We start from the raw sequence: 25,129 nt of genomic DNA on the forward strand, positions 1-25,129 counted from the left end.
AGGGGACAGGGGAAACCTGTCAAATGATACAATATAACCAGCCAAGGTAAAGAAGACTAAACAGAGAGAGGAGGGATAGAAAGATGCTATTAAAATAAAAGATGTAAGAATAATGAAAAATAATAATGCAAATACGAAGTAATTTGTAGTTTCTCTGCTATAGCAAAGTGAAATTTGTCTCTACTGTTGGGATGCGCCCCTCTTTGGGTCCAACTCTGGTCTTTTTGCAGTTTCAAGTGTTTGGTCTCACTTGTGGGGGGCAAAAAAAAAGGAGAAAGTGATAAGTTTGGAAAGAAAGGAAGAAGGAATAAAATAAGGAAAGAGAGGGGAAATGTATTGAAAGATAAAACAATAATAAAGTTGAGAAAATAAAAGATTACTTAACAAAAAAAAAAAACACCTCCTGTTGGTTTCCAGCTGGCCAAACCGGTTTCTCTGGTCTCACTGGCTGTGGCAGGCTGAGGGGCAATTGGTGTTGCCTTTCTCCCTCTTGGGTGTACTCAGCCAGTCTCATGAGCACTCTCCCAAGATCCAGACCGGTGCCTCTCCCCAGCACCCCACTGAGGGAATCCAGGTCCTTTTTTAGACCACTTCCCCCCCACCCATCCTGGGAGTCACCACCTGGGGGTGGGGTGCAGGCGCGCATGCCCAGCCAGGCTTCCCTGGTCCCGAAGACCTGGGTGCGAACCTTTCTCAGTGCTATGGGGTATCACAAGGGCAACACTCAATTCTCCCAAGCCGGTAACCACAGACTCCACATGTGATCAAGGCCCCCGTGTTTGCCTCCTCGTGCCCATTCCTCTCTCTGACACTTCAAGTGAATTGGAGTCTCCTGGTATTTTTCAAACTGTACCCAGCTGGGTAGGGAGGGAGCTGATAACCCTGCTCTTTCAAGGACCTTGCTGCCAGCCCTCGGCTCCCAAAGAGTCCAAGGCAGACCCAGCCCAGGCCCTGGAGGAGACGGTAGTCTCGGCCTGCGGCCTCTGCACTGGTCCGGACCTTATTGACCTGCAGCCGTCTCCTCACCGTCCGGTGTTTCAGTGTTGCTGCAATTTCTGGACTCCTATTTTCCTATATGCTGGGGCACTGTTGGCTATTTGCTGTGTTCCTCCACAGATCAGCCAGGCTTTTCTCCCATGTGTGGAGGAAGTCGAATCTTTGTCCTACTCCTCCGCCATCTTCCCCCACATCCTATGTTAATAATGTTGATTTCTGAGTGGTGGAATTTGAGTGTTTTTTTAAATTCTCTGTACTTTTCTTCATTCCTTAATATTTCTCTAGTAAGCTATGTAATTTTAATAAAAATGGTAATTATTAAACATTGAAGAAAAGAAGTAGTTATAATATTAAGAGTTTCTTTAAATTATTTATAAGAATTTTAACTTTCAGGGTGCAATTTTACCTCAAGAAGTAAGTCAAGTAACTCAACATCATAAATCCACCTTAAATGACAACAGTGTTAAATATCAGCAAAGAAAATATGAGCCTCACAGAAAATGTAAGTTTTAAGGCAAAAAAGTATACTTGTGGTGTTGACTGCTTCTTTTAATTTTTTTAATTAATAGCTTTACTGAATTATAATTCACATATCAAAATTGCTTATTTTAAAGCATGCAATCAGTGTTTTTTGTATTGGGGAGTTTTGGGGTTTTGGGGGGGTTGGTATTTTCACAAGTTATACAACCAGTGCTACTAGCTAAATTGAAAATATTTTCATCAACCCCAGAATTATATCTGTTACCAGTTGCTCCTCCCACTCCTGGCAACTATCAGTTTACTTCCTGCCTCTGTGGATTGGCTTGTTCTGGACATTTCATATAAATGGAATTATAAAATAGTGTCCTTTTATGGCTGGCTTTTTTCAATTGGCCTAATGTTTTCAAGGTTCTTCCATGTTATATGTTGTTGCATGTATCACTACTTTATTCCTTTTAATGGCTAAATAATACTGCATTGTACAGATACTACATTTTGTTTGCCATTCATCTATTGATGGACATTTGTGAAATTTCCACTTTGGGGTTATAATGAATAATGCTGCTGTAAATATCTGTGTACAAGTTTTTGCGTGAACGTATTTTTGCAGTTCTCTGGGCAGATATGAATGAGTAGAATTAGTGAGTCATATGTTAATTCTATGTTTAACTTTTTGTGGAACTATAAACTGTTCTCCAAAATAGTTGTACCATTTTACATTTCTACCAGTAGTGTATAAGTGTCTAACTTTTCCACATCCTCCATAAGTTTTTGCCATGTTTTTTATTATAGCCATCCTAGTGGGTGTGAAGTGGAACTTCCTTGTGCTTTTCACTTACAGTTTATCAACGACTAATAATGTTAAGCATCTTTTCATGTGCCTATTGGCTATTTGTATATCTGGAGAAATATATGTTCAAATTATTTGCTCATTTAAAATTGAGTTATTTGTCTTTTTATTCTTGATTTGTAAGGATTCTTTACATATACTGTATTCTACAGGCTCATCTGATATTCTTTGTGTGTTGTTTTGTTTTGGTTGCTTGTGCGTTAGGTGTCATAACTAAGAAACTGTTGCCTAATCCAAGGTCATAATGATTTATACATGTTTTGTTTTGTTTTGTTTTGTTTTGTTTTGTTTTCTAAGAGTTTTATAGTTTTAGCCCGTACACTTAAGGTTTTTTTCCTCCCCATTTTTGAGTATTTGTATATGGCATGAGGTAGGGATCTGTATTCATTCTTTTTTATATGGACACCTGGTTGTCCCAGCACCATTTGCTAAAAAATCCGTTCTTTCCCCCAGTGAATTGTCCTGGAACCCTTGTCAGAAGTCTATTAAGGATAGATATATGGGATTATTTCTGACCTCAATTCTATTGCATTGATTTATATGCTATCTTTATGGTAACAACACACCATCTTAATTACTGTATATTTGTTACAGTTTTGAAATTGGGGGTTTAATCTTCTTTTTTTTTTTTTTTTTTTTTTTTTTCCAGATTGCTTTGTCTGTTCTGGTCCCTTGCATTTTCATATGAATTTTAGGATCAGCTTGTCTATTTCTGCAAAAGTGGCAGCTGGAATTTTTGTAGAGATTGTGTTGAATTTGTAGATCACATCGGGTGGCATTGTCTTTTTAACAGTATTAAGTATTCCTATCCACAAACATAAAATGTCTTTCCATTTATTCAGGTCTTCTTTAATTTCTTTTCATGATGTATTATAGCTTTCAGTTTTTGTTAAATTTATTTCTAAGTATTTTTTTTACTACTATTGTCAATAAAAACTCTTATTTTTTTATTGTTCCTTACGATATAGAAATAAAACTGACTTTTGTGTATTGATCTCATATCCTTCCATCTTTTAGAAGTTGTTTATTAGCCCCGATATCTTGTGGCCTTTGAACATACAGTCTGAGGGCTTTTCTTTTTCTTGCCTAACTGCTGTGGCCAGAACCACCAGTACGATATTAGTAGAAGTTTTGCGAGTGAACATTTTTTTTTAATAGATTATGCCATTACATTTGTTCTATTCCCCCCTTCATTCCCTTCCACCCTGCACACCCCTCCCCCACTGTTCATGACCACATGTCTCAAGTTCTTTAGATTCTATATTTCCCCTACTATTCTTGCCCTCCCCCCTATCTATTTTCTGTCTACGGTCTATGCTACTTATTTTCTGTACCTTCTCCCACCTTCTCCTTCTCCCACTCCCCTGTTGCTAACCCTCCACGTGATCTTCATTTCTATGGTTCACTCCTGATCTAGCTGTCCTCTTAGTATGGTTGTTAATAACTGTGAGTTTGCTGTCCTTTCACTGTTCATCTTTTTTATCTTCTTTTTCTTAGATAAGTCTCCTTAACATTTCATATAATAAGGGCTTGGTGATGATGAACTCCTTGAAATTGACCTTATCTGAGAAGCACTTTATCTGCCCTTCCATTGTAAATGAAAGCTTTGCTGGATAGAGCAATCTTGGTTGTAGGTCTTTGGTTTTCATGACTTGGAATACTTCTTTCCAGCCCCTTCTTGCCTGTAAGGTCTCTTTTGAGAAATCAGCTGACAGTCTGATGGGGACTCCTTTGTAGGTGACTGTCCCCTTATCTCTTGCTGCTTCTAGGATTCTCTCCTTCATTTTAATCTTGGCTAATGTAATTATGATGTGCCTTGGTGTGTTCCTTCTTGGGTCCAACCTCTTTGGGACTCTCTGAGCTTCCTGGATTTCCTGGAAGTCTATTTTCTTTGCCAGATTGGGGAAGTTCTCCTTTATTATTTGTTCAAATAAGTTTTCCACTTGTGACTGTTCCTCTTCTTCTTCTGATACCCCTATAATGTGGATGTTGGAGAGTTTAAAGATGTCCTGGAGGTTCCTTAGCCTCTCCTCATTTTTTTTTTTTAATTCTTGTTTCTTCATCCTTTTCTGTTTGGTCATTTTTTCCTTCCTTCTGGTCCACTCCCTTGATTTGATTTCCAGTTTCCTTTCCTTCACTATTGGTTTCCTGTGCATTTCCCTTCATTTCAATTAGTTTAGCCTTCATATGTTCCTCTAATTTGTGACTAAAATCAACCAGTTCTGTGAGCATCCTGATCACCAGTGTTTTTAATTGTGCCTCTGATAGGTTGGCAATTTCTTGATCACTTAGATTTATCAGCTCTGGGGCTCAGAGTTCTTCTTGAACCATGTTTTGATCTGTTTGCACCTGTTACTTTTGAGCAGAGGCGCCTTAGATGTTCACCAGGGTGGGGCCACCCAGGTTGCTGTATGTGGGACACTGGGCGGGACACCGTATGTGGGGGTGGGGTCAGAGAGGGAGCAATGTTGATCCTCACCGCTCACCACCTGTTTATCTGCACGCAAATGTGCGACTACGGTCAGCCCGCTACCCTGTGCCGGGCCTGCACGGTCTCTCAGTGCTCGTCTCTTCACTGGTTTATCTGTGCGAAAATGCACAACTGCAGATCTCGCCCTGTGCCTTCCCTGGGTTTGCCTGTAGCTACCCTGCACCTGGGATCCGTGCCCTCGGCTGCCTGTGTGCTGCCAAGGTAGGGGGATCTTTTTTGCCTTACACACTCTGCTGCTGGCTCCGCTCCTCTCACCGGTTTAGCTGAGCAGTTCGTTGTTTTTGTCAGTATTGTTCGATTTTCTGTGGCTTGGCTGCATTTCTTGTTAAAACTGTTGTTTTTAGATTTGGTTGTGCAAGGACGCAAAGTGTTTCCGGTCCATCTTGGCGGAAGTCCCGAGAGTGAACATTCTTATCTTGTCTTGATCTTAGGGATAATGTTCAATCTTTCAGCAGTAAGTGTAATGTTAACCATGGGGTTTTGGTAGATGCCTTTTATTATTGAAGGAAGTTCCCTTCTATTCCTAGGGAGTTCTTTGTTTTTCTTGGAAGGATGTTAGATTTTATCAAATGCTTTTTCTGTGTCTATTGAGATGATTATATGGTTTCCTTGAAAAATTTTGCATCTGTATTCATAGGGGATATTTTAAATTTTTCTTTCTTGTGATATGTTTGATTTTGATGTCATGGAAATACTGATATCAGAGACTGTTGGGTATAACACTTTGAAAGAGCTCCAGCCTTTTTCTAATCTCTCTGGGTTTTTTTTTTTTTTTTTTTTTTGCCAAAAATGCTAGCTGTTATTTTTTAAGGCTACGTGGAGCTGGAGACTGAGAAATGGGATTAGAGCATGTAAAAATGCCACAAAGTTCACTCTTCTAAATGAGATTTTGTCTTTTTTCTTGCATAAATATTCCCTGATTGCTACAAGCCTTTGATTAACTTCCATAGTTCTGAAAATTTGGATTTTGGTAAATTATGTCCATTTTCTCATGTCTTTTATGGAGGAGAGAGTTTTTAGAGATTTTTGCTGATGCCTTCACACTAAAACTACTTCTTGTGATTTTATTTAAAGTAATCCAGTTACATTTTGCATGTGTAAACACTTGCTAGTTAAATTAATCCAAACTGTGTGTTATAGATTTTTATTGAAAAATAAGTACAGGTATTTTGTTAATAATATTCCCCTACAAAGTTTGTGTATTTTTACTCTTTTCCTTTTCTCAGTAGTATCTACTGTGTTCCAGGCACAAGAGATGCAGAAATGAGAATCTTCATCCTGCACTTACTTTTTCTCATCTCTCAATTAAAGTATTTCCAAACTGCAGCAAATTGCTCTTTATGTTTAAAATGTGACTCGTTTTTTATTTATTTATTTATTTATTCAACTGCTACATCTTGAGTGATCATTTGCGGGTTGCTGGGAATGCATGAATGAACAGACAATTTTTTACTTTTTTTTTTCTAATAAGCCCTACAAATGGGAGGCCTCAAAAAATTGAGTAAAAGTTCAGGAGTTGTTCCTCACCATGGAAATCTTTAGTAAAAGGTAAAAGATTTGTACAATCTGAAGAGAAATCAGAGTATAAGTTTTTACATTCTAAAGTGGATGCAGATCATAGCCAAAGAAACAGTACATTCCATAATCTGTAGTAATGATAAATGCTATGATGAAAAATAAAGATTAGGAGGATAGAGTGATAGGTGTCCTTTTTTAAATAGGTGGTCAAGGAATGCCTATTTGAGAACATAATATTTGAACGGAAACCCAAATAAGTGAGGAGTGGAATGTCATAAGCTATGCAGAGAGCTAGCTGAAGAGATGTCTGGCAGAGGAAGCATCAACTGCATAGTCTTGATTCTGATTGTATATGTATATGTATACTTTTTATGCATTTATATAGGACGTGTAGTATTAAAAATAACAAAATATTTTTCTAAAAAGTGATTTTTGAAAAATGTAATGTAGCTTTATGATTTGGGTTCAGTTTGGTAACTGTTAGACTATATATTTTATTAAGATTTTATTTATATTTAGAGAGAAGGCAAGGGAGATACAAAGGGTGAGAGATATGTCGATTTGAGAGGGAAACATTGATTGATTGCCTCTTTTATGCACTCTGACTGGGGACCGAATCCCCAACCAAGGCATGTGCCCTGAGGGGGACTCAAACTAGCGACCTTTAGCTTCATGGGATGACACCCAATCAACTAAGACCAGTCAGGGTTAGACTATGATTTTGTATCAATATTTTTTCTTTTATATTTTAAGTTAAATATAAATTAATGTCTATTTTTTAAAATATAATTTATTCATTATGCTATTATAGTTGTCCCAATTTTCCCCCTTTGCCCCTCTCCACCCAGTACCCCCATTTCCTCTAACAAATCCATGCATACAAGTTCCTTGACTTCTCCATTTCCTATACTGTTTTTAGCACCCTCTGTCTATTTTGTACCTACCAATTTATGCTTCTTAATCCCTGCACCTTTTCCCCTATTCTCCACCTTTCCTCTCTCAGCTAATAGTCCTCCAAATGATTTCTGTGTCTATGATTCTGGTCCTCTTCTAGTTGTTTGCTTAATTTGTTTCTCAGATTCATTTGTTCATAGTTGTCAATTTATTGCTATTTTAATGTTCATAGTTTTGATCTTCTTCTTTTTCTTAAATAAGTCCCTTTAACATTTCACATAATAATGGCTTAGTGATGATGAACTCCTTTAGCTTTACTTTGTCTGTGAAGCACATTGTCTGCCTTCCCATTCTAAATGATAACTTTGCTGGATAGAGTACTCTAAGTTGTAGGTCCTTGTTTTTCATCACTTTGAATACTTCTTGCCAGTCCCTTCTAGCCTACAAACTTTCTTTTGAGAAATCAGCTGACAGTTGTATTGGAACTCCTTTGTAGATAACTGTTCTCTTGCTGCTTTTAAGATTCTTTATCTTTAACCTTAGGCATTTTAATTATGATGTGTCTTGGTGTGGTCCTCTTTGGGTCTCACTTGTTTGGAACTCTCTGTGCTTTCTGGATTTGTATGTCTATTTCCTTTGTCAGACTGGGGAATTTTCTTTCATTTTTTTCAAATAAGTTTTCAGTTTCTTGCTGTTCCTCTTCTTCTGGCATACTTATGATTCAGATGTTGGTTCGTTTGGAGGTGTCCCAGAGGCTCCTTAGACTACCCTTTTTTTTTAAATTCATTTTTCTTCTTGCTGTTCTGATTGAATGCTTTTTTCTTTCTTATGATCCAAATCATTAATTTGAATCTCAGCTTTATCCCCTCCACTGTCGATTCTCTATAGATTTTTCTTTATTTCATTTAATGTAACCTTCATTTCTGCATGGGTCTTTTTTATGCTGTTGCCACGGTCAGTGAGTTCTTTAAGCATCCTGATAACTAACCAGTGTTTTGATGTCTGCATCCCATACATTGCTTATCCATTTTATTTAGTTCTTTTTCTGGAGTTCTGTTCTTTTCTTTCATTTCAGCCATATTTCTTTGTCTCCTCAATTTGGAAGCCTCTCTGTGTTTGTTTCTGTGTTTTAGGTAGAGCTGTTTTAAATCCCCGTCTTAGTAGCAGGGCTTATTATAGAAAAGGAACCTATAAATTGTGTGGGGTGGAGCCTTTGGTAATCACCAGGGTGGGGCAACCTGTTTCACCGCTTTCCGGCTCTGTGTGTGGAGGGCTACAAGAGGGGCAGTGCCGCTGCCTGGCTTCTGGAGGTTTGCCTAGGAGGAAGCTGTCTCCCAGCATTTACCCTGTTTCTAGTCACTTCAGTTTCTCCCCATACACCACTAGTGTGCCCATCCAGCTGTTGCCCTGTCGCCGAATCCCAAAAGGGGTGGGTCTGTGTCAGTCCTAAATGTGCAGACTCTTTAAGAGGATTCTCCTGAAAATCCAGCAGTTTCTTCCACCTCCCCAACCCCCACTGGTTTTTACAGCCAGAAGTTATGGGGATTTATCTTCCTGGCACTGGAACCCTGGACTATGTGGTCTGGCCTGGGGCTGGGATCCCTCGCTCCCGAGGCATCACTCCTGATTTTTATCCACCACATGTGAATGTGGAAACTCCTGTTTTGCCTCTCTGTGCTGCACTGCATCTCTGCACCTCCCTGTCCGTCTCTGCCTCTGCTCCCTGTCTGGATGAATTTGGCTTCTTTAAATCCTTGGTTGTTGGACTTCCATACAGTTTGATTTTCTGACCGTTGTAGGTGATACTTGTTTTGTAGTCTACTTGTGAATTTTTCTGTAGTTGTGCAAGGAGGTAAAGCAAGGAGGTAAACCAGAAGTCAGATTAATGTCCTTATAAATATGACAAATACAGCTTGAAGATTGTGTATTTAATTGAAATACATTGTGATTATTGTTCAAATTATTTATGTAAATGTATGTAAATTATTTGTATTATGTAGAATGCTAATTAGTTTTCCTCTGTGTGTCTCAGTAAAGGTTTAATACCTGTCAACTCACTTTTTCTCTTCTTTTTGCAAAACTTCCTTTCCTGACTTCTTTCTCTTTCTTTCCTCTTTCCTCCCCCCTTTTTCCCCCTCTCTGTTCCCACACTTTCCTTCCTATTCTAGCTTTGTCCCTTCCTTTTCTCCTTTCATCTCATCCCCCTCCCTCCCTTCCCCTACTTCTTTCCTCACCATTCCTGTATATTTTTGTGCCTTTCTTTTTCTGTCCTTTCATATTCCTTCCGTCTTTCTTTCCTTCCTCTTCTAATTCATTAATTTAATTTCCCCTGTTATTCCCCCAGTTTGCTTTTAACATTAATACTAAAACAGCTTCCTAATTGGTCTCCTTCTGTCTAATCAATAAGCCATTGCCATATTTTAATTTTTCCCTAATGCACAATTCTGATCAGATCGCTACCATCTGCTGAAAACCTTTCTGTGAATAGTTGCTTTTTGTCTACAAGTTTAATTCCATTGTCTTTAATACTTTTCCAGTTGTAGCACCAACCTTCCTCTCTAGTTCATTTAAGCTCCATTACTTACACTCCTTAACATCCAGCAGAACTAGTCTATTCAAAGTTTAAAAACACATTCTTTGTACTCTGGTTCCATGTCTTTTCTCCTGTTATTTCCTTTGCGTGGAATACTTAGCCTCCTTTTTTGCCCATCGGAAACCTGTTATCCTTCAAGGCTCAATTAGATGCCATCTTTTCTTTTTTCTTGTTGTTGTTACCTGTATCTCCTCTCCCCCTCATCTAGATGATAAGTTCCTCAGGATCAGGACCTTCATTTTGGAATTATGTGAATTTTTAACATAGTACTTGCAGTGGTAAAATTTGGTAAGTTTAATTAGTGTGTAGCAAGTTCTTTCATTTACCAGAATTTCTATTTTCTTGTCTCCAGTTAAAGAAGAGAGTAAGAGCCCCAAAACTGAGAGTCGGTCACAAAAAATGTCAAGTAACCAGGTAAGCTAAGTAATGAAATACTCAGGAGCCAACTTTTTATTGCAGTTGGTGGCTTTGTGGCATCGGACTGAATATTACAGCCCTTACAATCAAATCCATAAGGTGTGTGGCAAGAGAATGCTGGAAGAGTCACTTGGATGGATGGTTGCACAGCTAGAGTCCAGGATTTGGAACTAGAAATACCTGAAACTCTGGTTCTTCTGTTTTAAGTTGGGTGACCTGCAGCAATGCACTGCATTTCTCAGCCTCAAGGTTTTCATCTTTAAAATGGAGATAAAAACAGATCACTTGTCCCCTGGCTGATGCAGCTCACTGGAATGCTCGCGGGCCTGTGAACCAAAAGGTCGCCAGTTCAATCCCAGTCAGGGCGCATACCTGGGTTGAGGGCCAGGTTCCCAGTAGGGGGGCGTGTGAGAGACAACCACACATTGATGTTTCTCTCCCTCTCTTTTTCCCTTCCTTTCCCTGTCTAAAAATAATTAAAATCTTTAAAATAATAGGTCACTTGTCTCTTTCATTATATATCATCTATATATACACACATACAAACATACCTATGTATATAAATCTGTATATGTATATATAAGTATAGAAATATGCTTATATATACAGTAAAAGAATATGGATCAACACTGTAAAGTTAACTGTTAATTCCTCGGAGTTAGGTTACAGGGGGAAGCGGGAGTTTATGTTTTATTATTTGTAGTCACTGCTGTTTGGTATGAAGTATGATCAAAGTGTAACAAATTCTAATCTAAAAAAATCAACATGTACCCTTATTGGGTATATGTTTGTATGTATATTACAGAGTTTTAAAAAACTAGATCTCTTAAAACTAGTAGTATATCAAATGTATAAAAGATTTTTGCAGAATATTGGCATATAACAGGTTCTCAATAAATAGAATTCATTAATGTTTACTATTTTATCCATTAATATTCTATTTTTAAATTATATTTTATTGATTATACCATTACAGGTATCCCACTTTCTCCCCCCTTTGCATCCCTCTACCCAGCACCCCAGCACCCTCTCAGGCAATCCCTGTACGATTGTTCGTATCCATAGTTCATACATACAAGTTCTTTGGCTACTCCATTTCCTGTACTCAACTTTACCTCCCCATGAGTATTCTATAACTGTGCTTCTTAATCCCCTCATCTCTTCACCCACTCTTCTCACAAGCCCCTTGCATCTGGTAACCATCAAAATATTCGCTTTTCATATCCATGATTCTGTCTCTGTTCTTCTTGTTTGCTTAGTTTGTTTTTTAGATTCAATTGTTGATAGATATGTATTGCCATTTTATTGTTTATAGTTTTGATCTTTTTCTTGAATAAGTCCCTTTAACATTTCATATAATAATGGTTTGGTGATGATGAACTCCTTTAGTTTTTACCAGTCTGATTTATCTTTAACCTTTGCATTTTAATTATGATGTGTCTTGGAGTGGGCCTCTTCGCATCCATCTTGGTAGGTCTCTGTGTGCTTCCTGGATTTGCATGTCTATTTCCTTCAAATTAGGGAAGTTTTCTTTCATTATTTTTTCAAATAGATTTCCAGTTTCTTGCTCTTTCTCATCTACTTCTGGCACCCCCATGAGGCAAATGTTGGAATTCTTGAAGTTGGCCCAGAGGCTGCTTACAGTCTCTTCTTTTTTTTATTATTATTCTTTTTCTTCTTGTCCTGATTGGGATTCCTTATGTTCTATATCATTGATTTAATTCTCAGCTTTAGCCATTGTGCTGTTGTTTTCCTGTAAATTGTTCTTTATTTGAATTAATGTGTCCTTTGTTTCTGACTGGGTCATTTTTTATACTGTGAGGTTCTGACTAAGTTTCTTCAGTATCCTTATAAGCACTGTTTTGAACTCTGCATCTAATAGATTGCTTATCTCAATTTTGTTTAGGTCTTTTCCTGGAGTTTTGATCTGTTCTTTCATTTGGACCATGTTTCTTTGTCTTTTCATTTTGGCAGCCTCCCTGTGTTTGTTTCTATGTATTAGGTACAGTCATTATGACTCCATATCTTGGTAGTGTGGCCTAATATAGTGGTGTCCTGTAGGGTCCAGTGGCACAGCCTCCCCTGTTACCCAAGCTGGTTATACAAGTACACCCTCCTTTTGTAGTTGAGCCTTATTGCTGTTGGCAGGTCAATGTGAGGGATTTATCCAGGCCAGTCAGCTGTAAGGACAGGCTCTGACCACTGACCACCAACCTGCACCCACTGTGGAAGATCAGCTGTGGAGGGGCAAGGTTGTGGTGCTTTGACATGGTGTAGCAGTCTGTTGGGTACAACAGCTCTGGGGTTTTGGGGTGGTATAGGCCACGGTCAGCCCTCATCTGTGTTCTACTTAGGATTACTTGGCATGAGCTATAAAGTAATCTGAGATGGCTGCTACTTGTTCTGGGCTTGGAATTCCCAGGCAAAACCAAGCTGTGTTTCTAGTCTGGTTGCTGCTAGTGCTGGGCCTGCAGCCACTTAGCAAGAGGGTATGGGGACTGGGGGCTTACTGAGGCCAGCTGGTGCTTCTTTGATAGGATTTAGGAAGTTGTGAAGCTTGAGCCAAGACCAGCCATTCATATGGAAAAGTACCTGTTAACAGCTAAGTTGGGCCATAAGTTGTGGCAGTGTCTCAGGGGATCTCCAGGGCAGGGCAAACAGTGTTAACCAGGTTGGCACAGTCTCAGATATGGCACCAGCGTGCCAGCTCTGTGGTTCTGTGGGTGGGAGTGTTCAGAATAGGGACAGTGGCCTCTGCCTGCCTTTCTGTCTAGGAAAAAGTTCTCCCCCAGCTCTCACTTTGATGTCAAGCGAGACATCAAAGAATTATAGAGCTTACTGATGGGGGGGGAATGGAACACTTCCGTTCCTCTCTGTATGCCACCGGTGCCTTTCAACCACCCCCCTCCCCATGATGTAGCTCAGAGAGTGAGTCTGAGAAAGTCTGTGTGAAGGTTCTTTAAAAGGAACTGCTTGGGCCTCCAGAAGTTTCTTCCACTGACTCACTCCCTGCTGGGTTTTGCAGCTAGAAGTTGTGGGGACTTAACTTCCTGACCCTGGAGCGCTGGGCTGGAAGCCTGGTGTGGGGCTGGGACTCGTTGCTTCCCGGATACCCCTCCCAAATTATATCCACCCAGTGTAGATATAGGACCAGTCTGTTGCCTATATCTGCGCCTCCTACCAGTCTGGACGATTGTGGTTTCTTTAATTCCATAGTTGTCAGACTTCCATTCAACTCGATTTCTGACAGTTCTCAGTGATGGCTGTTCTATAGTTTAATTGTAATTTTGAAGCTGGTTGTGTACCAACCAGCATGCTGTACTTACCTATGCCTCCATCTTGACTGGAAGTTTAATCCATTAATATTTAGATATCAGTAAAATGGTTGATTTATATGACTTTTAAGGCCCTCTCCTGCCACTCTTATTCTATAATTTTCTTCATGTCATACACCTCTTTGGTAAAGCCTATGAACTCTTTCTCAGGATAATGTCTTAATGCTAAGAAAAATGTACATAATATGTGAAAGAAAACCAATTGTACTGAAATAGGATTAGAGTCACCCCTGTTGTGGTTTACTGTGTATATTCATAATGTAAGGGAATCCTGAATTCTTATTTAGAAATTAATGAAGATAAATATGTAATTTTTTTTCCTCATGTAGGTTTACAGGCCCACCTTTTTTCTTATGATATAAAAAGGAGAATATCACATTTTTAAAAGTTTACAGCAGTTTATTTAGAACACTATTAAGTAGTGTTACTATAAATTTTATTTGAACAAAAAAACTCCCTTGTACTCTTCTTACAGACATTTGGACGGCCTGACAAATGTAACACAAAGCTACTAAAGAGAAATGACAGTATGGAAGTTTCAGAAAATCAAAAGGTTGGGACTGGTTATCCACAAGCTGTTGATAAGGTAAATGAATATTTATTAATTTGATTTTCCCACCACTTACTACCTGGTTTGATGATTGGGTGAAAATTAAAAATCGTTTTTGTACATAAAAGTCTTAGCTTTCTGTTTCCGTGTCCTTGAACTTTCATCTTCATGCACAAAATGTTATTCTTTCAGCCTAACACTGGATTTGAGAACTTTTTAGCATCCTTGAATATCTCCAAAGAAAATGAAGTACAGTCATCTCATCATGAAGAGCCTCCAAGTGAAGAACATTTGTCACCACAGTCATTTGCTATGGTTCGTATTTTGTAGGAGCTTTTATACTATGGTGATTTCAGTGTTGATGGCCATGAATACACATCCCACGCAACTGTTAAAACCCTTTTCTGTCATGTAGACTACCATGTTAATCATATTGTCGTCCTCTGAGGAAAACCAACCCGTTTTTCTTTTTTCTCTTTGGACCACACATAGCTCCCTTACTTTTCAAACATGGCTAGTAGGCAGTTTGGTCAAAAGGTAAGTAATCACTATAAACTTTTTAAGAAATCTTTTCGCAAAACTCACGCGTACAAAATGTTGGTTGTCTTTTTTTTACTCCAGACTACTGATTTTCCTTGTTCTTTATCTGAATGTAGTTATTGTTTTAATTTTTAACTGATCCTTCTTTTAATGTAAGTAATGACTTACATTAAAAGAAGGATCAGTAAGCTCTATAATTCGGTTAACTTTTCTTCCCTTCCCCCACCATCTCCACCCCAATCATTTTGAAAACAGAAGGGAACGCGGATGCTTAAAGAAATTCTAAAAATTGATGGCTCTGACCCTCCGGACCATAAGAACAAAATGAAGCAGTTTGGTAATGAAGTCACTGTTTCTTCTAATAGAAGAGATGAATATGTACCTTCCTCACAACCTAAACAAAATAAGAAATTAAGTAAGTAAACTAAGTGCAACTACTAATAATATCATTTCAAAAATTCAGTGTACTTTTTTTGTTTGTTTGTTTTTAGAGTTTTTACTTTTTTTAATATATTTTATTGATTATGCCATTACAGTTGTCCCATTTCCCCCCTTCATTTTCTTTCACCCTACACCCCCCACCATTCCCCACTTTTAGTTTATGTCCATGTGTCACAAGTTCTTTAGATTCTGTATTTCCCATACTATTCTTGCCCTCCCCCTGTCTATTTTCTACCTACTGTCTATGCTACTTATTCTTTGTACCTTCTCCCCCATTCTCCTCCTCCCACTCCCCTGTTGCTAACCCTCCATGTGATCATTTCTATGGTTTGCTCCTGATCTGGCTATCCTCTTAGTTTGCTTTTGTTTCAGGTGTGGTTAATAACTATGAGTTTGCTGTCCTTTCACTGTTCATATTTTTTATCTTCTTTTTCTTAGGTAAGTCCCTTTAACATTTCATATAGTAAGGGCTTGGTGATAATGAACTCCTTGAATTTGATCTTATCTGAGAAGCACTTTATCTGCCCTTCCATTCTAAATGAAAGTTTTGCTGGATAGAGCAATCTTGGTTGTAGGTCTTTGGATTTCATGACTTGGAATACTTCTTTCCAGCCCCTTCTTGCCTGTAAGGTCTCTTTTGAGAAATCAGCTGACAGTCTGATGGGAACTCCTTTGTAGGTTACTGTTTTTTTATCTCTTGCTGCTTCTACAATTCTCTCCTTCATTTTAATCTTAGGTAATGTAATGATGATGTGCCTTGGTGTGTTCCTTCTTGGGTCCAACTTCTTTGGGGCTCTCTGAGCTTCCTGGACTTCCTAGAAGTCTATTTCCTTTGCCAGATTGGGGAAGTTCTCCTTTATTATTTGTTCAAATAAGTGTTCCACTTGTTGCTTTTCCTCTTCCCCTTCTGGTACCCCTATAATTTGGATGTTGGAACATTTAAAGATGTCCTGGAGGTTCCTAAGCCTCTCCTTATTCTTTTGAATTCTTGTTTCTACATTCTTTTCTGTTTGATCATTTTTTTCCTCCTCCTGGTCCACTCCCTTGATTTGAGTCCCAGTTTCCTTTCCATTACTATTGGTTTCCTGTGCATTTCCCTTCATTTCAATTAGTTTAGCCTTCATTTGTTTCTCTAATTTGTGGCTAAAATCAACCAGTTCTGTGAGCATCCTGATCACCAGTGTGAACTGTGTATCTGATAGGTTGGCTATCTCCTGGCTGCTTAGAAGTATTGGCTCTGGGGCTTTGAACTGTTCTTGAGCCATAATATTTTGGTCTGTTTGCTCCTATTACATATGAGGGGCAGAGCCTTAGGTGTTCACCAGGGTGGGGCAACCCAGGTTGCTAGTTTGTGATGCTGTATGAGGGGGTGGGGTCAGAGAGGGGCAGTAGTGTTTGTTCTGCTCTCTCTTGAATTTTGGTCCCCTCTGCTGCTTCCCACAAGCAAACCGGGCCCCCCTGGTGCCAGCTCCCAGATGTGTGGGTCTGTGCATCCTCCAGGACCCTGTGGGTCCCTCCAACAAACTCTCTGTGAGCCTGGGAGCTTTTCCCAACATCTCGACCCCAAAAGTTTTTTCCATTTGGTGCTTTTAGGCTTCAATTCCCATCGCTGGGGCCCTAGCCTGCTTGGTCCGTCTCACTGCTTGCTCCTTGGCCTGGTTTATCTGAGTGCGAATGTGTGACCGCTGTCAGCCAGCCGCCTTGCGCCCTCACTGGGTCTGCCAGTCGCCACCCCACGCCTGGGATCTGCCAGTCACTGTCTTTGCCCCTCTTACCAGTCTGGCTGAACAGTTCGTTGTTGTTGGAATTCTGTACAGTTCAATTTTCTGTGTTTTAGTTGCATTTTTATTACCAAAACTTTGTTGTCTTTAAACTTGGTTGTGCGAGGAGGCACAATGTTTCCACCTACGCCTCCATCTTGGCTGGAAGTCCCTCTGTACTTTTTATCGTGTGTCTTTTAAAGATGAAACTACTGGGGGTTTCTTATTTTATTTTTATTGTTTCCACTATTAGAGATGTTCCCATTTCTCCCTCCTTTGCCCACCTCCACCCTACCCGTGCCCCTACTTCCCTGCAGCAATCATCACATACTGTTGTCTGTGTCTGTGGCTTGTGCATATATGTTCTTTGGCTAATCTCATCACCTTTTTCATCCAGTCCTCTCCTTTCCCTGCCTTCTGACAACTGTCAGTCTTCCATATACCCATGCCTCTGTTTCTGTTTTGTTCCTCAGTTTATTTTATTCATTAGATTCCACATACAAATGAAATCATAGGGTATTTGTCTTTCACCAGCTGTTTTATTTCACTTGGCATAATAATCTCAACATCCATCCATGCTGTTGCAAAAGCTAAGAGTTCCTTCTTTTTATGGCCACATTGTATTCCATTGTGCACATGTACCACAGCTTTTTATTCACTCATCTACAGGTGGGCACTTGGGGGCTCTTTCCAGATCTTGACAATTATAAATGTGCTGCTAGTTTGAACATATGGGTGGGTATATTCCTTCTAATTAGTGTTTTGGAATTCTTAGGATATAGTCCCAAAAGTGGGATGACTGGGTGAAAAGGCAGTTCCATTTTTAATTTTTTGAGGAAATGCCCAACTGTTTTTCCCAGTAGTTGCACCAATCTCCATTCCCACCAATAGTGCACAAGCGTTTCCTTTCTCCACATATTTGTCAGCACTTGTTATTTGTTGATTTATTGATGGTAGCCCTCTGGCAGATGTGAGGTGGTATCTCACTGAAGTTTTAATTTGCATCTCTCTGATGACTAGTGATGTTGAGCAATTTCCATATGTCTGTTGGCCATTTGTATGTCCTCTTTGGGGAATTGCCTATTTTGGTCCTTTGCCCATTTTTTAATTGGATCGTTTATTTTCCTGATGTTGAGTTATATAAGTTCTTTATATATTTTGGAAATGAATCTCTTATTAGATGTACCATTTGCAAATATGTTCTTCCATACAGTGGAATCCCTTTTTATTTTGTTGATGGTTTCTTTTGTTGTGCAGAAGCATTTTGTGTAATTTGATGTAATCCCATTTGGGTTTTTTTTATATATTTTTTTCCCTTGGCCAGAGGAAATATATCAGAAAAAAAATACTGCTATGAGAAATGTCTGAGATTTTGCTGCCTATGTTTTTTTTTTCTAGGATGTTTATGGTTTTACAACCTACATTTAAGTCTTTCATCCATTTTGAGTTTAATCTTGTATATGGTGTAAGTTGGTGGTCTAGTTTTATTGCACATACATGTCCAACTTTCCCAGTACCATGTATTGAAGAGACTATATTTATTTTATACTCTTAACTCTTTTGTCAAGTATCAATTGACCATATCAATTAACTTGGGTTGATTCCTGGACTCTCTGTTCTCTTCCATTGATCTACATGCCTTTTCTTATACCAGGACCAGGCTGTTTTGACTACATTGGCCTGATAGTACAGTTTAATATCACGTATTATGATCCCTCCAACTTTGTTCTTCTTTCTCAAGATTGCTAAGGCTATTTGGGGACTTTCTGCTTACATATACATTTTTGGAATATTTGTTCTAGATCTGTGGAATATGCCATTGGTATTTTAATAGAAATTGCATTGAATCTATGGATTAATGCTTTGGGTAGTATGGACATATTAATGGTGTTAATTTTTAATCCATGAACACAGTATATGTTTCCACTTATTTGTATCACACTCCCTCACTTTTTTTCTTCAACGTCCTATAGTTTTCCAAATACAAATTTTTACCTCCTTGATTAAATTTATTCCTTGCTACTTTTTTTGTGTTGTTCTTACAAGATTCTTTTATTTGTTTCTCTGATAATTCATTGTTGCTGTATAAAAATGCCACTGATTTCTGAATGTTAATTTTGTATTTTCTATTTCACCAAATTCATTTGTTAGATTTATTAGTTTTTGGTGGAGTCTCTAGGGTTTTCTATGTACAATATCATGTCTTCTATGAATGATAACTTTACTTCCTCCTTTCCAATTTGTATGCCCTTTATTTCTTCTTGTCTGAATGCAGTGTTTAGGTCTTCCAGTACTATGTTGAATAAGAACTGGTAAAAGCGGACAGCTCTGTCTTACTCTTGGTCGTGGTTTTGGTGTTTGCCCATTGAGTATGATGCTGGCTATAGGTTTTTCGTGTATGGCCTTTATTATGTTGAGGTATGTTCCTTCTTTTCCCACTTTTTGAGAGCTTATATCATAAATTAGTGCTGGATTTTATCAAAATCTTTTTCTGCATCTTTTGATATTGTGTTATTTTTGTCTTTTCATCTTGTTTATGTGATATACCATGTTTATTGATTTTTGCATATATTGTACCAACCTTGCATCCTTGGGATAAATCCCAGGTTACTATGGTGTATGATCTTTATAAGATATTGCCGGATCCACTTTGCTAATATTTTGTTGAGGACTTCAGCATCTGTGTTCATCAGGGATAATTGTGCTGTAATTTTCTTTCTTTTTAGTGTCTTTATTTGGTTTTGGAATTAAGAAATGGTGACCCTGTAAAAAGACCTAGGAACTCTTCCATCCTGTTGAATTTTCTGGAATAGGTTGAGAAGGAGAGGTGTTAGTTCTTTGAATGTTTGGTAAAATCTGCCTATGAAGCCATCTGTTCTAGGACTTTTGTTTGCTGGAAGTTTTTGATTACTGCTTTAATTTCGTTGGTTGTAATCTGTCTATTCAGGTTTTCTGATTCTTCTTCCTGATCTGTGTTAGAAGACTGTTTTTCTAGGATTTATCCGTTTTGCCCAGGTTGTCCCAATTTGTTGGCATATAGTTGTTCATAGTATTTTCTTACAGTCCTTTGTATTTCTATGGTGTCAGTTTTTACTTCTCTTCATTTCTGATTTTATTTGTTTGGGTCCTCACTCTTTTTTTTCTTGATAAGTCTGGTTAAAGGTTTTTCAATCTAGTTTATCTTTTCAAAGAACCAGCTCGTGGTTCCACTGATCTTTATATTGTTCTTTTAGTCTCTACATCATTTCTATCTGCCTCAATCTTTATTTCCTTTCTTCTACTCACTCTAGGCTTTGTTATTCTCTTTCTAGTTCTGTTAGGTGTATGCGTAGATTCTTTGAGTTTTTGCTTGCTTATTAATAGAGGCCTGTAATGCTACGAACTTCATTCTCAGGACTGCTTTCACTCTGTCCCAAAGATTTGGGGTTGTTGTTCAGTTTATTTGTTTCCAGGTAATTTTTTATTTCATTCTTGTTCTCAATGGATTACTCATTCATTTTTAGTAACATGCTATTTAGCCTTCATGTGTTTGAATGTATTTCAGTTTTAATTGTAGTTGATTTCTAGTTTCATGCCATTGAAATCTGAGAAGATGCTTGATATGATTTTAATGTTCTTGAATTTGTTAAGACTTATTTTGTGACCTAACATTTGGTCCATCTTTGAGAATGTTTTAATTACACTTGAGAAGAATGTATATTCTGCCACTTTGGGATAACATGTTCTGTAAATATCAGTTAAAGCTATCCGATTGAGTGCATCATTTAAGGTCACCGTGTCCTTGTTGGCTTTTTGTCTATAAGATCTGTCCATTGATGACAGTGGGGTGTTAAAATCCCCTACTATAATTTAATTGTGTTGCTGTCAATCTATACCTTAAAATCCTACTGTTATTTTTTAAAGACTGTTATTGAAAGTAACACATAAGAATGTAATTTTCATGTTTTTGTCATTTGTATAACAACTCTGTAACCAATAGATACATAGTTCCTAAACATCTTCTCGTGAACACTTAAATTGTACTATTACGGATACTCATTCTGTAGATCTCAAACCTGGAAAGGTTTTCACATTCTACCTTTTTTTCTTCGGTAATTTAAAAATAACTGTGTAACTTAAATATTATCACTTGACTTTTCTGAACTTCTTTTTTCCTGTTTACAAAGTGAAAATAAAATTTCAAGTGACTTGTAATTATAGGACATCTATAAAACCATTAAAACGGGGTCTAATGCATTGTAGGCAACAAAAATAATATTAGTATTATGTTAAAAATAACTTGACCAACATAAAAATAAAAGAACTATAAAATCAATTAAAAATAATTGATGGAGGCAGACACCTGAAATCTGTGAGACCTTTAGCACGTCTGGGACACACCTGGATTTCAGTAACTGTCCATCACTGCGCCTGTGCCTCTATAGGGCCCCTGTACTTTCGTGTTTTGCCTATGTCATTGTCTGCCAGAGGCTATCTGGAAGAATCAGTGATGTAAAAGTAGATGGGGACAGAAGTTTTTCAGAGAGGTAAAAAACATTTTGAAGTAAGCAGATCTGTTTATTAAGGAGCAAAATATGGAACAGAATTGGAGCCTTCCTTCATTTATACTCAGTGAATATTGGGATAAATAATTAACTCAAATTTTCAGTAACTTAGGAAATTAATTATCATAGTGACAGCCATGCTCTTGAAATAGGACAAAATAAAAACTTAAAAGCAAAATTAGATACAGGTGCTTCTACTGTCAAAAACAAATAACTTTTACTTTTTTTAGTGTAGTGAAAGAAAATCATACACCTTAAGAGTCAAGAGCTGACAGCCCATGTTGCAGAACTGATGGGATCTGTGACTGCGGGCAGGCCACTTGACCATTTCTTAGGAAGAGGGTTGGAATCATTTTTCAATAGGGTATGCTCTTGTTCTATTAGTGAGTTAATTGATCATGAAAATTGTGAACTTTAAGAACTTCTAAATCATTTTCTATATGAAAGCACTTTAAAGACAAATCTTTATTTTAATCACATATCATTAATCAATTTTAGTCACCTAAAAGTCTTTATTGAATTCTTACTAATTTTAGGCAGTACTAAATAATTACTATATTTGCTTCTTGGGAGATTCCTTTTCACTTTCTAACGAATTTTTGCTTTTATTTTATAAAACCCTGTAATAATTACATGGTTTGAGATATCATTTAATATGGATATGTCCTTTTCTCTCTTTTGGTAGCATCTTATGTAAACAAGCCTCACAGTGCTAGTGAGTACCACCATGTTCGGTCTGTAGACAGTGTGTGTTGGCCTGCTTCCAGCCAGCTTCCTCCTATGTCCACACCGGTTACTGAACTTTCTAGAATTTGTTCCCTTGTTGGAATGCCACAACCGGATTTCTCCTTTCTTAGAACACCGCAGGTATGGTATACCACTGTTTCATTTATAAAAGTTCTTTAACACTAAGCTTAAGTAAATTGATGATAGTCTTTGGCTAGAAAAAGTCTAATGAGACTTACTTTTTAACTTTATCAGCAGTATATACATATACTTCTCACTCTGGCTGTTCCATTTATGCAGAACCAGAGCCCCCAGAGAGCCTGAGAGAGGAACCTAGGCAGCAGGGAGCCTGGCAAGATTCTTTAAATGGTAGAGCTAGGGATTTTGGTCTCAAGCATCTTGGCTCAAACTTTCTGATCTTAGAAACTCTCCGAATTTGGGAGGAACCTCAACGTACTTATGTTACTTGTTATGTCCATATTTACTGTATTAGAAATTAAAACTAAAATAAATATTCGCTTATTTAGAAATAATTTTTCCAAAAAATTAGTAAGAGGCCTTGCTTTACATTTTTGCAAATCTTTCCCTTGTCTAGCTTAAGAGAAGCTAGATTTTCATACCTCCTTTCACTATCAATCTCTTGTGACATGTATTTTTGGTTAAAATATATGAAGAAAACCCAGCCTCACACAGTAGGTAGTTGAAACAGGGAGATAATTTTAATAGCCTTTTTATATAATTGAGGGTATTCTTTGATACTGCAGTAAAACATTGTTTTCCTAAAAATTTCTTGTAATATAGAATCTGAAACTCTATCAGTGAAGTTTCTGTCCGCCATATACTTGTGGGAAAATGAGAGTGAAAAGACAAACAGTGTCTTAATACAATTGTGAAAATAGTTGTGGCCTCAACGATCTCTAAAGGTTCTCAGGGACCCTCAGGGTCCCCAGACTGCACCTGGAGGACCACTAGCCACAAGAAAGATTGTTTTCTTCTTTTTACATGCAAGTTCTTAGTACATTCTTACCTGAAAGAGAAAGAAGTATTAAACTCTGCTACCTTTTGAAAAAGGAGATTTTTGAAAAAGAATTTTTTTTAAAGGGGAAAAAATGTAATATAAAGAGTTATAACTTAAATATGAATATAAAATCAGTACCTCTGAGTCTTTTAGATTTTGGCAGTTAATTCATATTAGCGCAATATTGCCTCTTTGGAAGATGGTGTAATGCGGGGTCAGCAAATTTTTTCTGTGAAGGGCCAGACAGTGGGTTTAGCCTTTGCAGGCCATGCGCTCTTTATCACAGCCACTCAGCTCTACAGTGACAGTATAAAAACAACCACAGATGAGTCATTAAAGAACAGACTCAGCTGTGTTCCAATAAAACCTTATTTACAAAAGCAAGTAGAGGTCCTAGTTTCCCAACCCTTGGTATAAAGAAAACAGTTTTTCTGACTTTCATTTGCATTAGGATGCTTGACCCTTCAACTAGCTTAGAAAGCATTTTGTTTGGTAAACACTGGAAGATAAGGCAACAATTTAAGTTTTTGCATGCTAACCCAAAACTCTTAAATAGTCCTCTTTTGGATTCTTGAATATTCTTTATTTTTATTTTTTAAAGAATGTCAGATGAAGTTATCCTACTTGTTTAAGCTTTGAGGGAGGAAGTCGGCTTCCTAGACAGATAGCGTCATAGACGTCCACATTCTCTCTTTTCAGACCCTGACAGTTTGCCAGGTAAAGTTATCTAACGGCTTACTGGTGCATGGGCCACAGTGCCATTCTGAAAATGAAGCCAAGGAAAAAGCTGCACTTTTTGCTTTACAACAGTTGGTGAGAACTGCTCATAATCTTCTCTAATACATTTTTAATCAGTTCATATAGATGTCTTTCTTGCACTGTCTTATAACTTTTAAATACTTCCCTAGGGCTCTTTAGGAGTGAGTTTCCCTTTGCCTCCACCAATATTTACAAATTATTCTCCTGCTGTACCACCCGGAGCCATTCCTCCAGTTTTTCCCCAACCTACTGGTAAGATATTTTGCTTTTCTACATGTTTGTTGTTGAGTTACTATTTTTAGAAAGTTCTTTTAAGATGCATCAATTCAAATAAACAAAAAAATTTATCTAGGTGTTTAGGGAATGTAATAAAGCATTATGAGATGTTAGCCTAAAACCAGAGGCTGCAAATTAGCAACATCATTTTCCTCCTCCAGCCTCCTAGTGTGGCTAAAATAGGACTGCACTTTGTTCTGGGAAGCCCCATAGTCCCTAGTAGCTGCCAACAGATGAATTTGGGTTTAAGTTAGACATTAAAAACAAAGATGGGGAGGCCTCCCTTTGTGGCTCAGTTGGAGCTTCCTCCCATAAACCAAAAGGTTGGCAGTTAGATTCCTGGTCAGGGCACATGCCTAAGTCGTGGGTTCTGTCCTTGGTCAGTTGCCTGCAAGGGTGGGTATCCAATGAATGTTTCTCACATCGATGTTTCTCTCTCTCCCTTCCCCTCTCTCTAAAAGAAATAAAAATGTCCATGGGTGAGGACTAAAAAGAACAGGCCGAAAGAAAACAGGCGAAGGGGATAAAAACAGGTCAGGCTTTAAAGCTGTGGTTGTGAAGACACCGTCCTTGATGACGACAGAAATGAAGAGTTGGAGGGTTTTTTTTAACTTACTGGTGTGTTTCTTTATATCCTCTCCTCATTGTCTGCCTCCTTCAAATGTAGTGCCTTGAGTTGTCAAGGAGGTAGCTCCATGCTTCCTGTGGCCATTTAGTGACTTCCTCATCTAACTGCTTTGGGACTCCACGTTCTTATTTATGCTAGATGTGTCTAGGATCTCTTCAGGACTAACATTTTGTAATTTAATGATTCTAAATCTCAAGTTCATTAAACATTTTTTTATCCTCACTTGAGGGCATATCTATTGATTTTACAGAGAGAGGAAAGGAGGAAGGGGGGGGAGAAACATCGATGTCAGAGAGAACTCAATCAGTTGCCT

General features: G+C 38.0%; 1 protein-coding gene and 1 non-coding gene across 2 annotated transcripts in view; one reads left to right on the top strand and one right to left on the bottom strand.

Annotated features, from left to right (window-relative positions):
* Positions 1-25,129, top strand: part of XRN1 (5'-3' exoribonuclease 1) — a 161,693-nt gene that overhangs the window by 127,920 nt on the left and 8,644 nt on the right. Inside the window, exons 33-40 of the mRNA XM_053672843.1 lie at positions 1,390-1,498; positions 10,175-10,236; positions 14,050-14,160; positions 14,317-14,439; positions 14,920-15,079; positions 22,095-22,276; positions 23,853-23,966; positions 24,062-24,164. Of these exons, the coding sequence (XP_053528818.1) occupies positions 1,390-1,498; positions 10,175-10,236; positions 14,050-14,160; positions 14,317-14,439; positions 14,920-15,079; positions 22,095-22,276; positions 23,853-23,966; positions 24,062-24,164 (964 nt within the window). The remainder of the gene's footprint in view (positions 1-1,389; positions 1,499-10,174; positions 10,237-14,049; positions 14,161-14,316; positions 14,440-14,919; positions 15,080-22,094; positions 22,277-23,852; positions 23,967-24,061; positions 24,165-25,129) is intronic.
* LOC119065462 (U5 spliceosomal RNA) lies at positions 6,287-6,403 on the bottom strand. Its single transcript, XR_005085595.2, has one exon. It is a non-coding gene; the product is annotated as a U5 spliceosomal RNA (small nuclear RNA).

The sequence above is a fragment of the Artibeus jamaicensis genome, unplaced genomic scaffold (assembly GCF_021234435.1).
Source record: "Artibeus jamaicensis isolate MK-2021 breed Jamaican fruit bat unplaced genomic scaffold, CSHL_Jam_final contig_793, whole genome shotgun sequence".
Classification (NCBI taxonomy): Eukaryota; Metazoa; Chordata; class Mammalia; order Chiroptera; family Phyllostomidae; genus Artibeus; species Artibeus jamaicensis.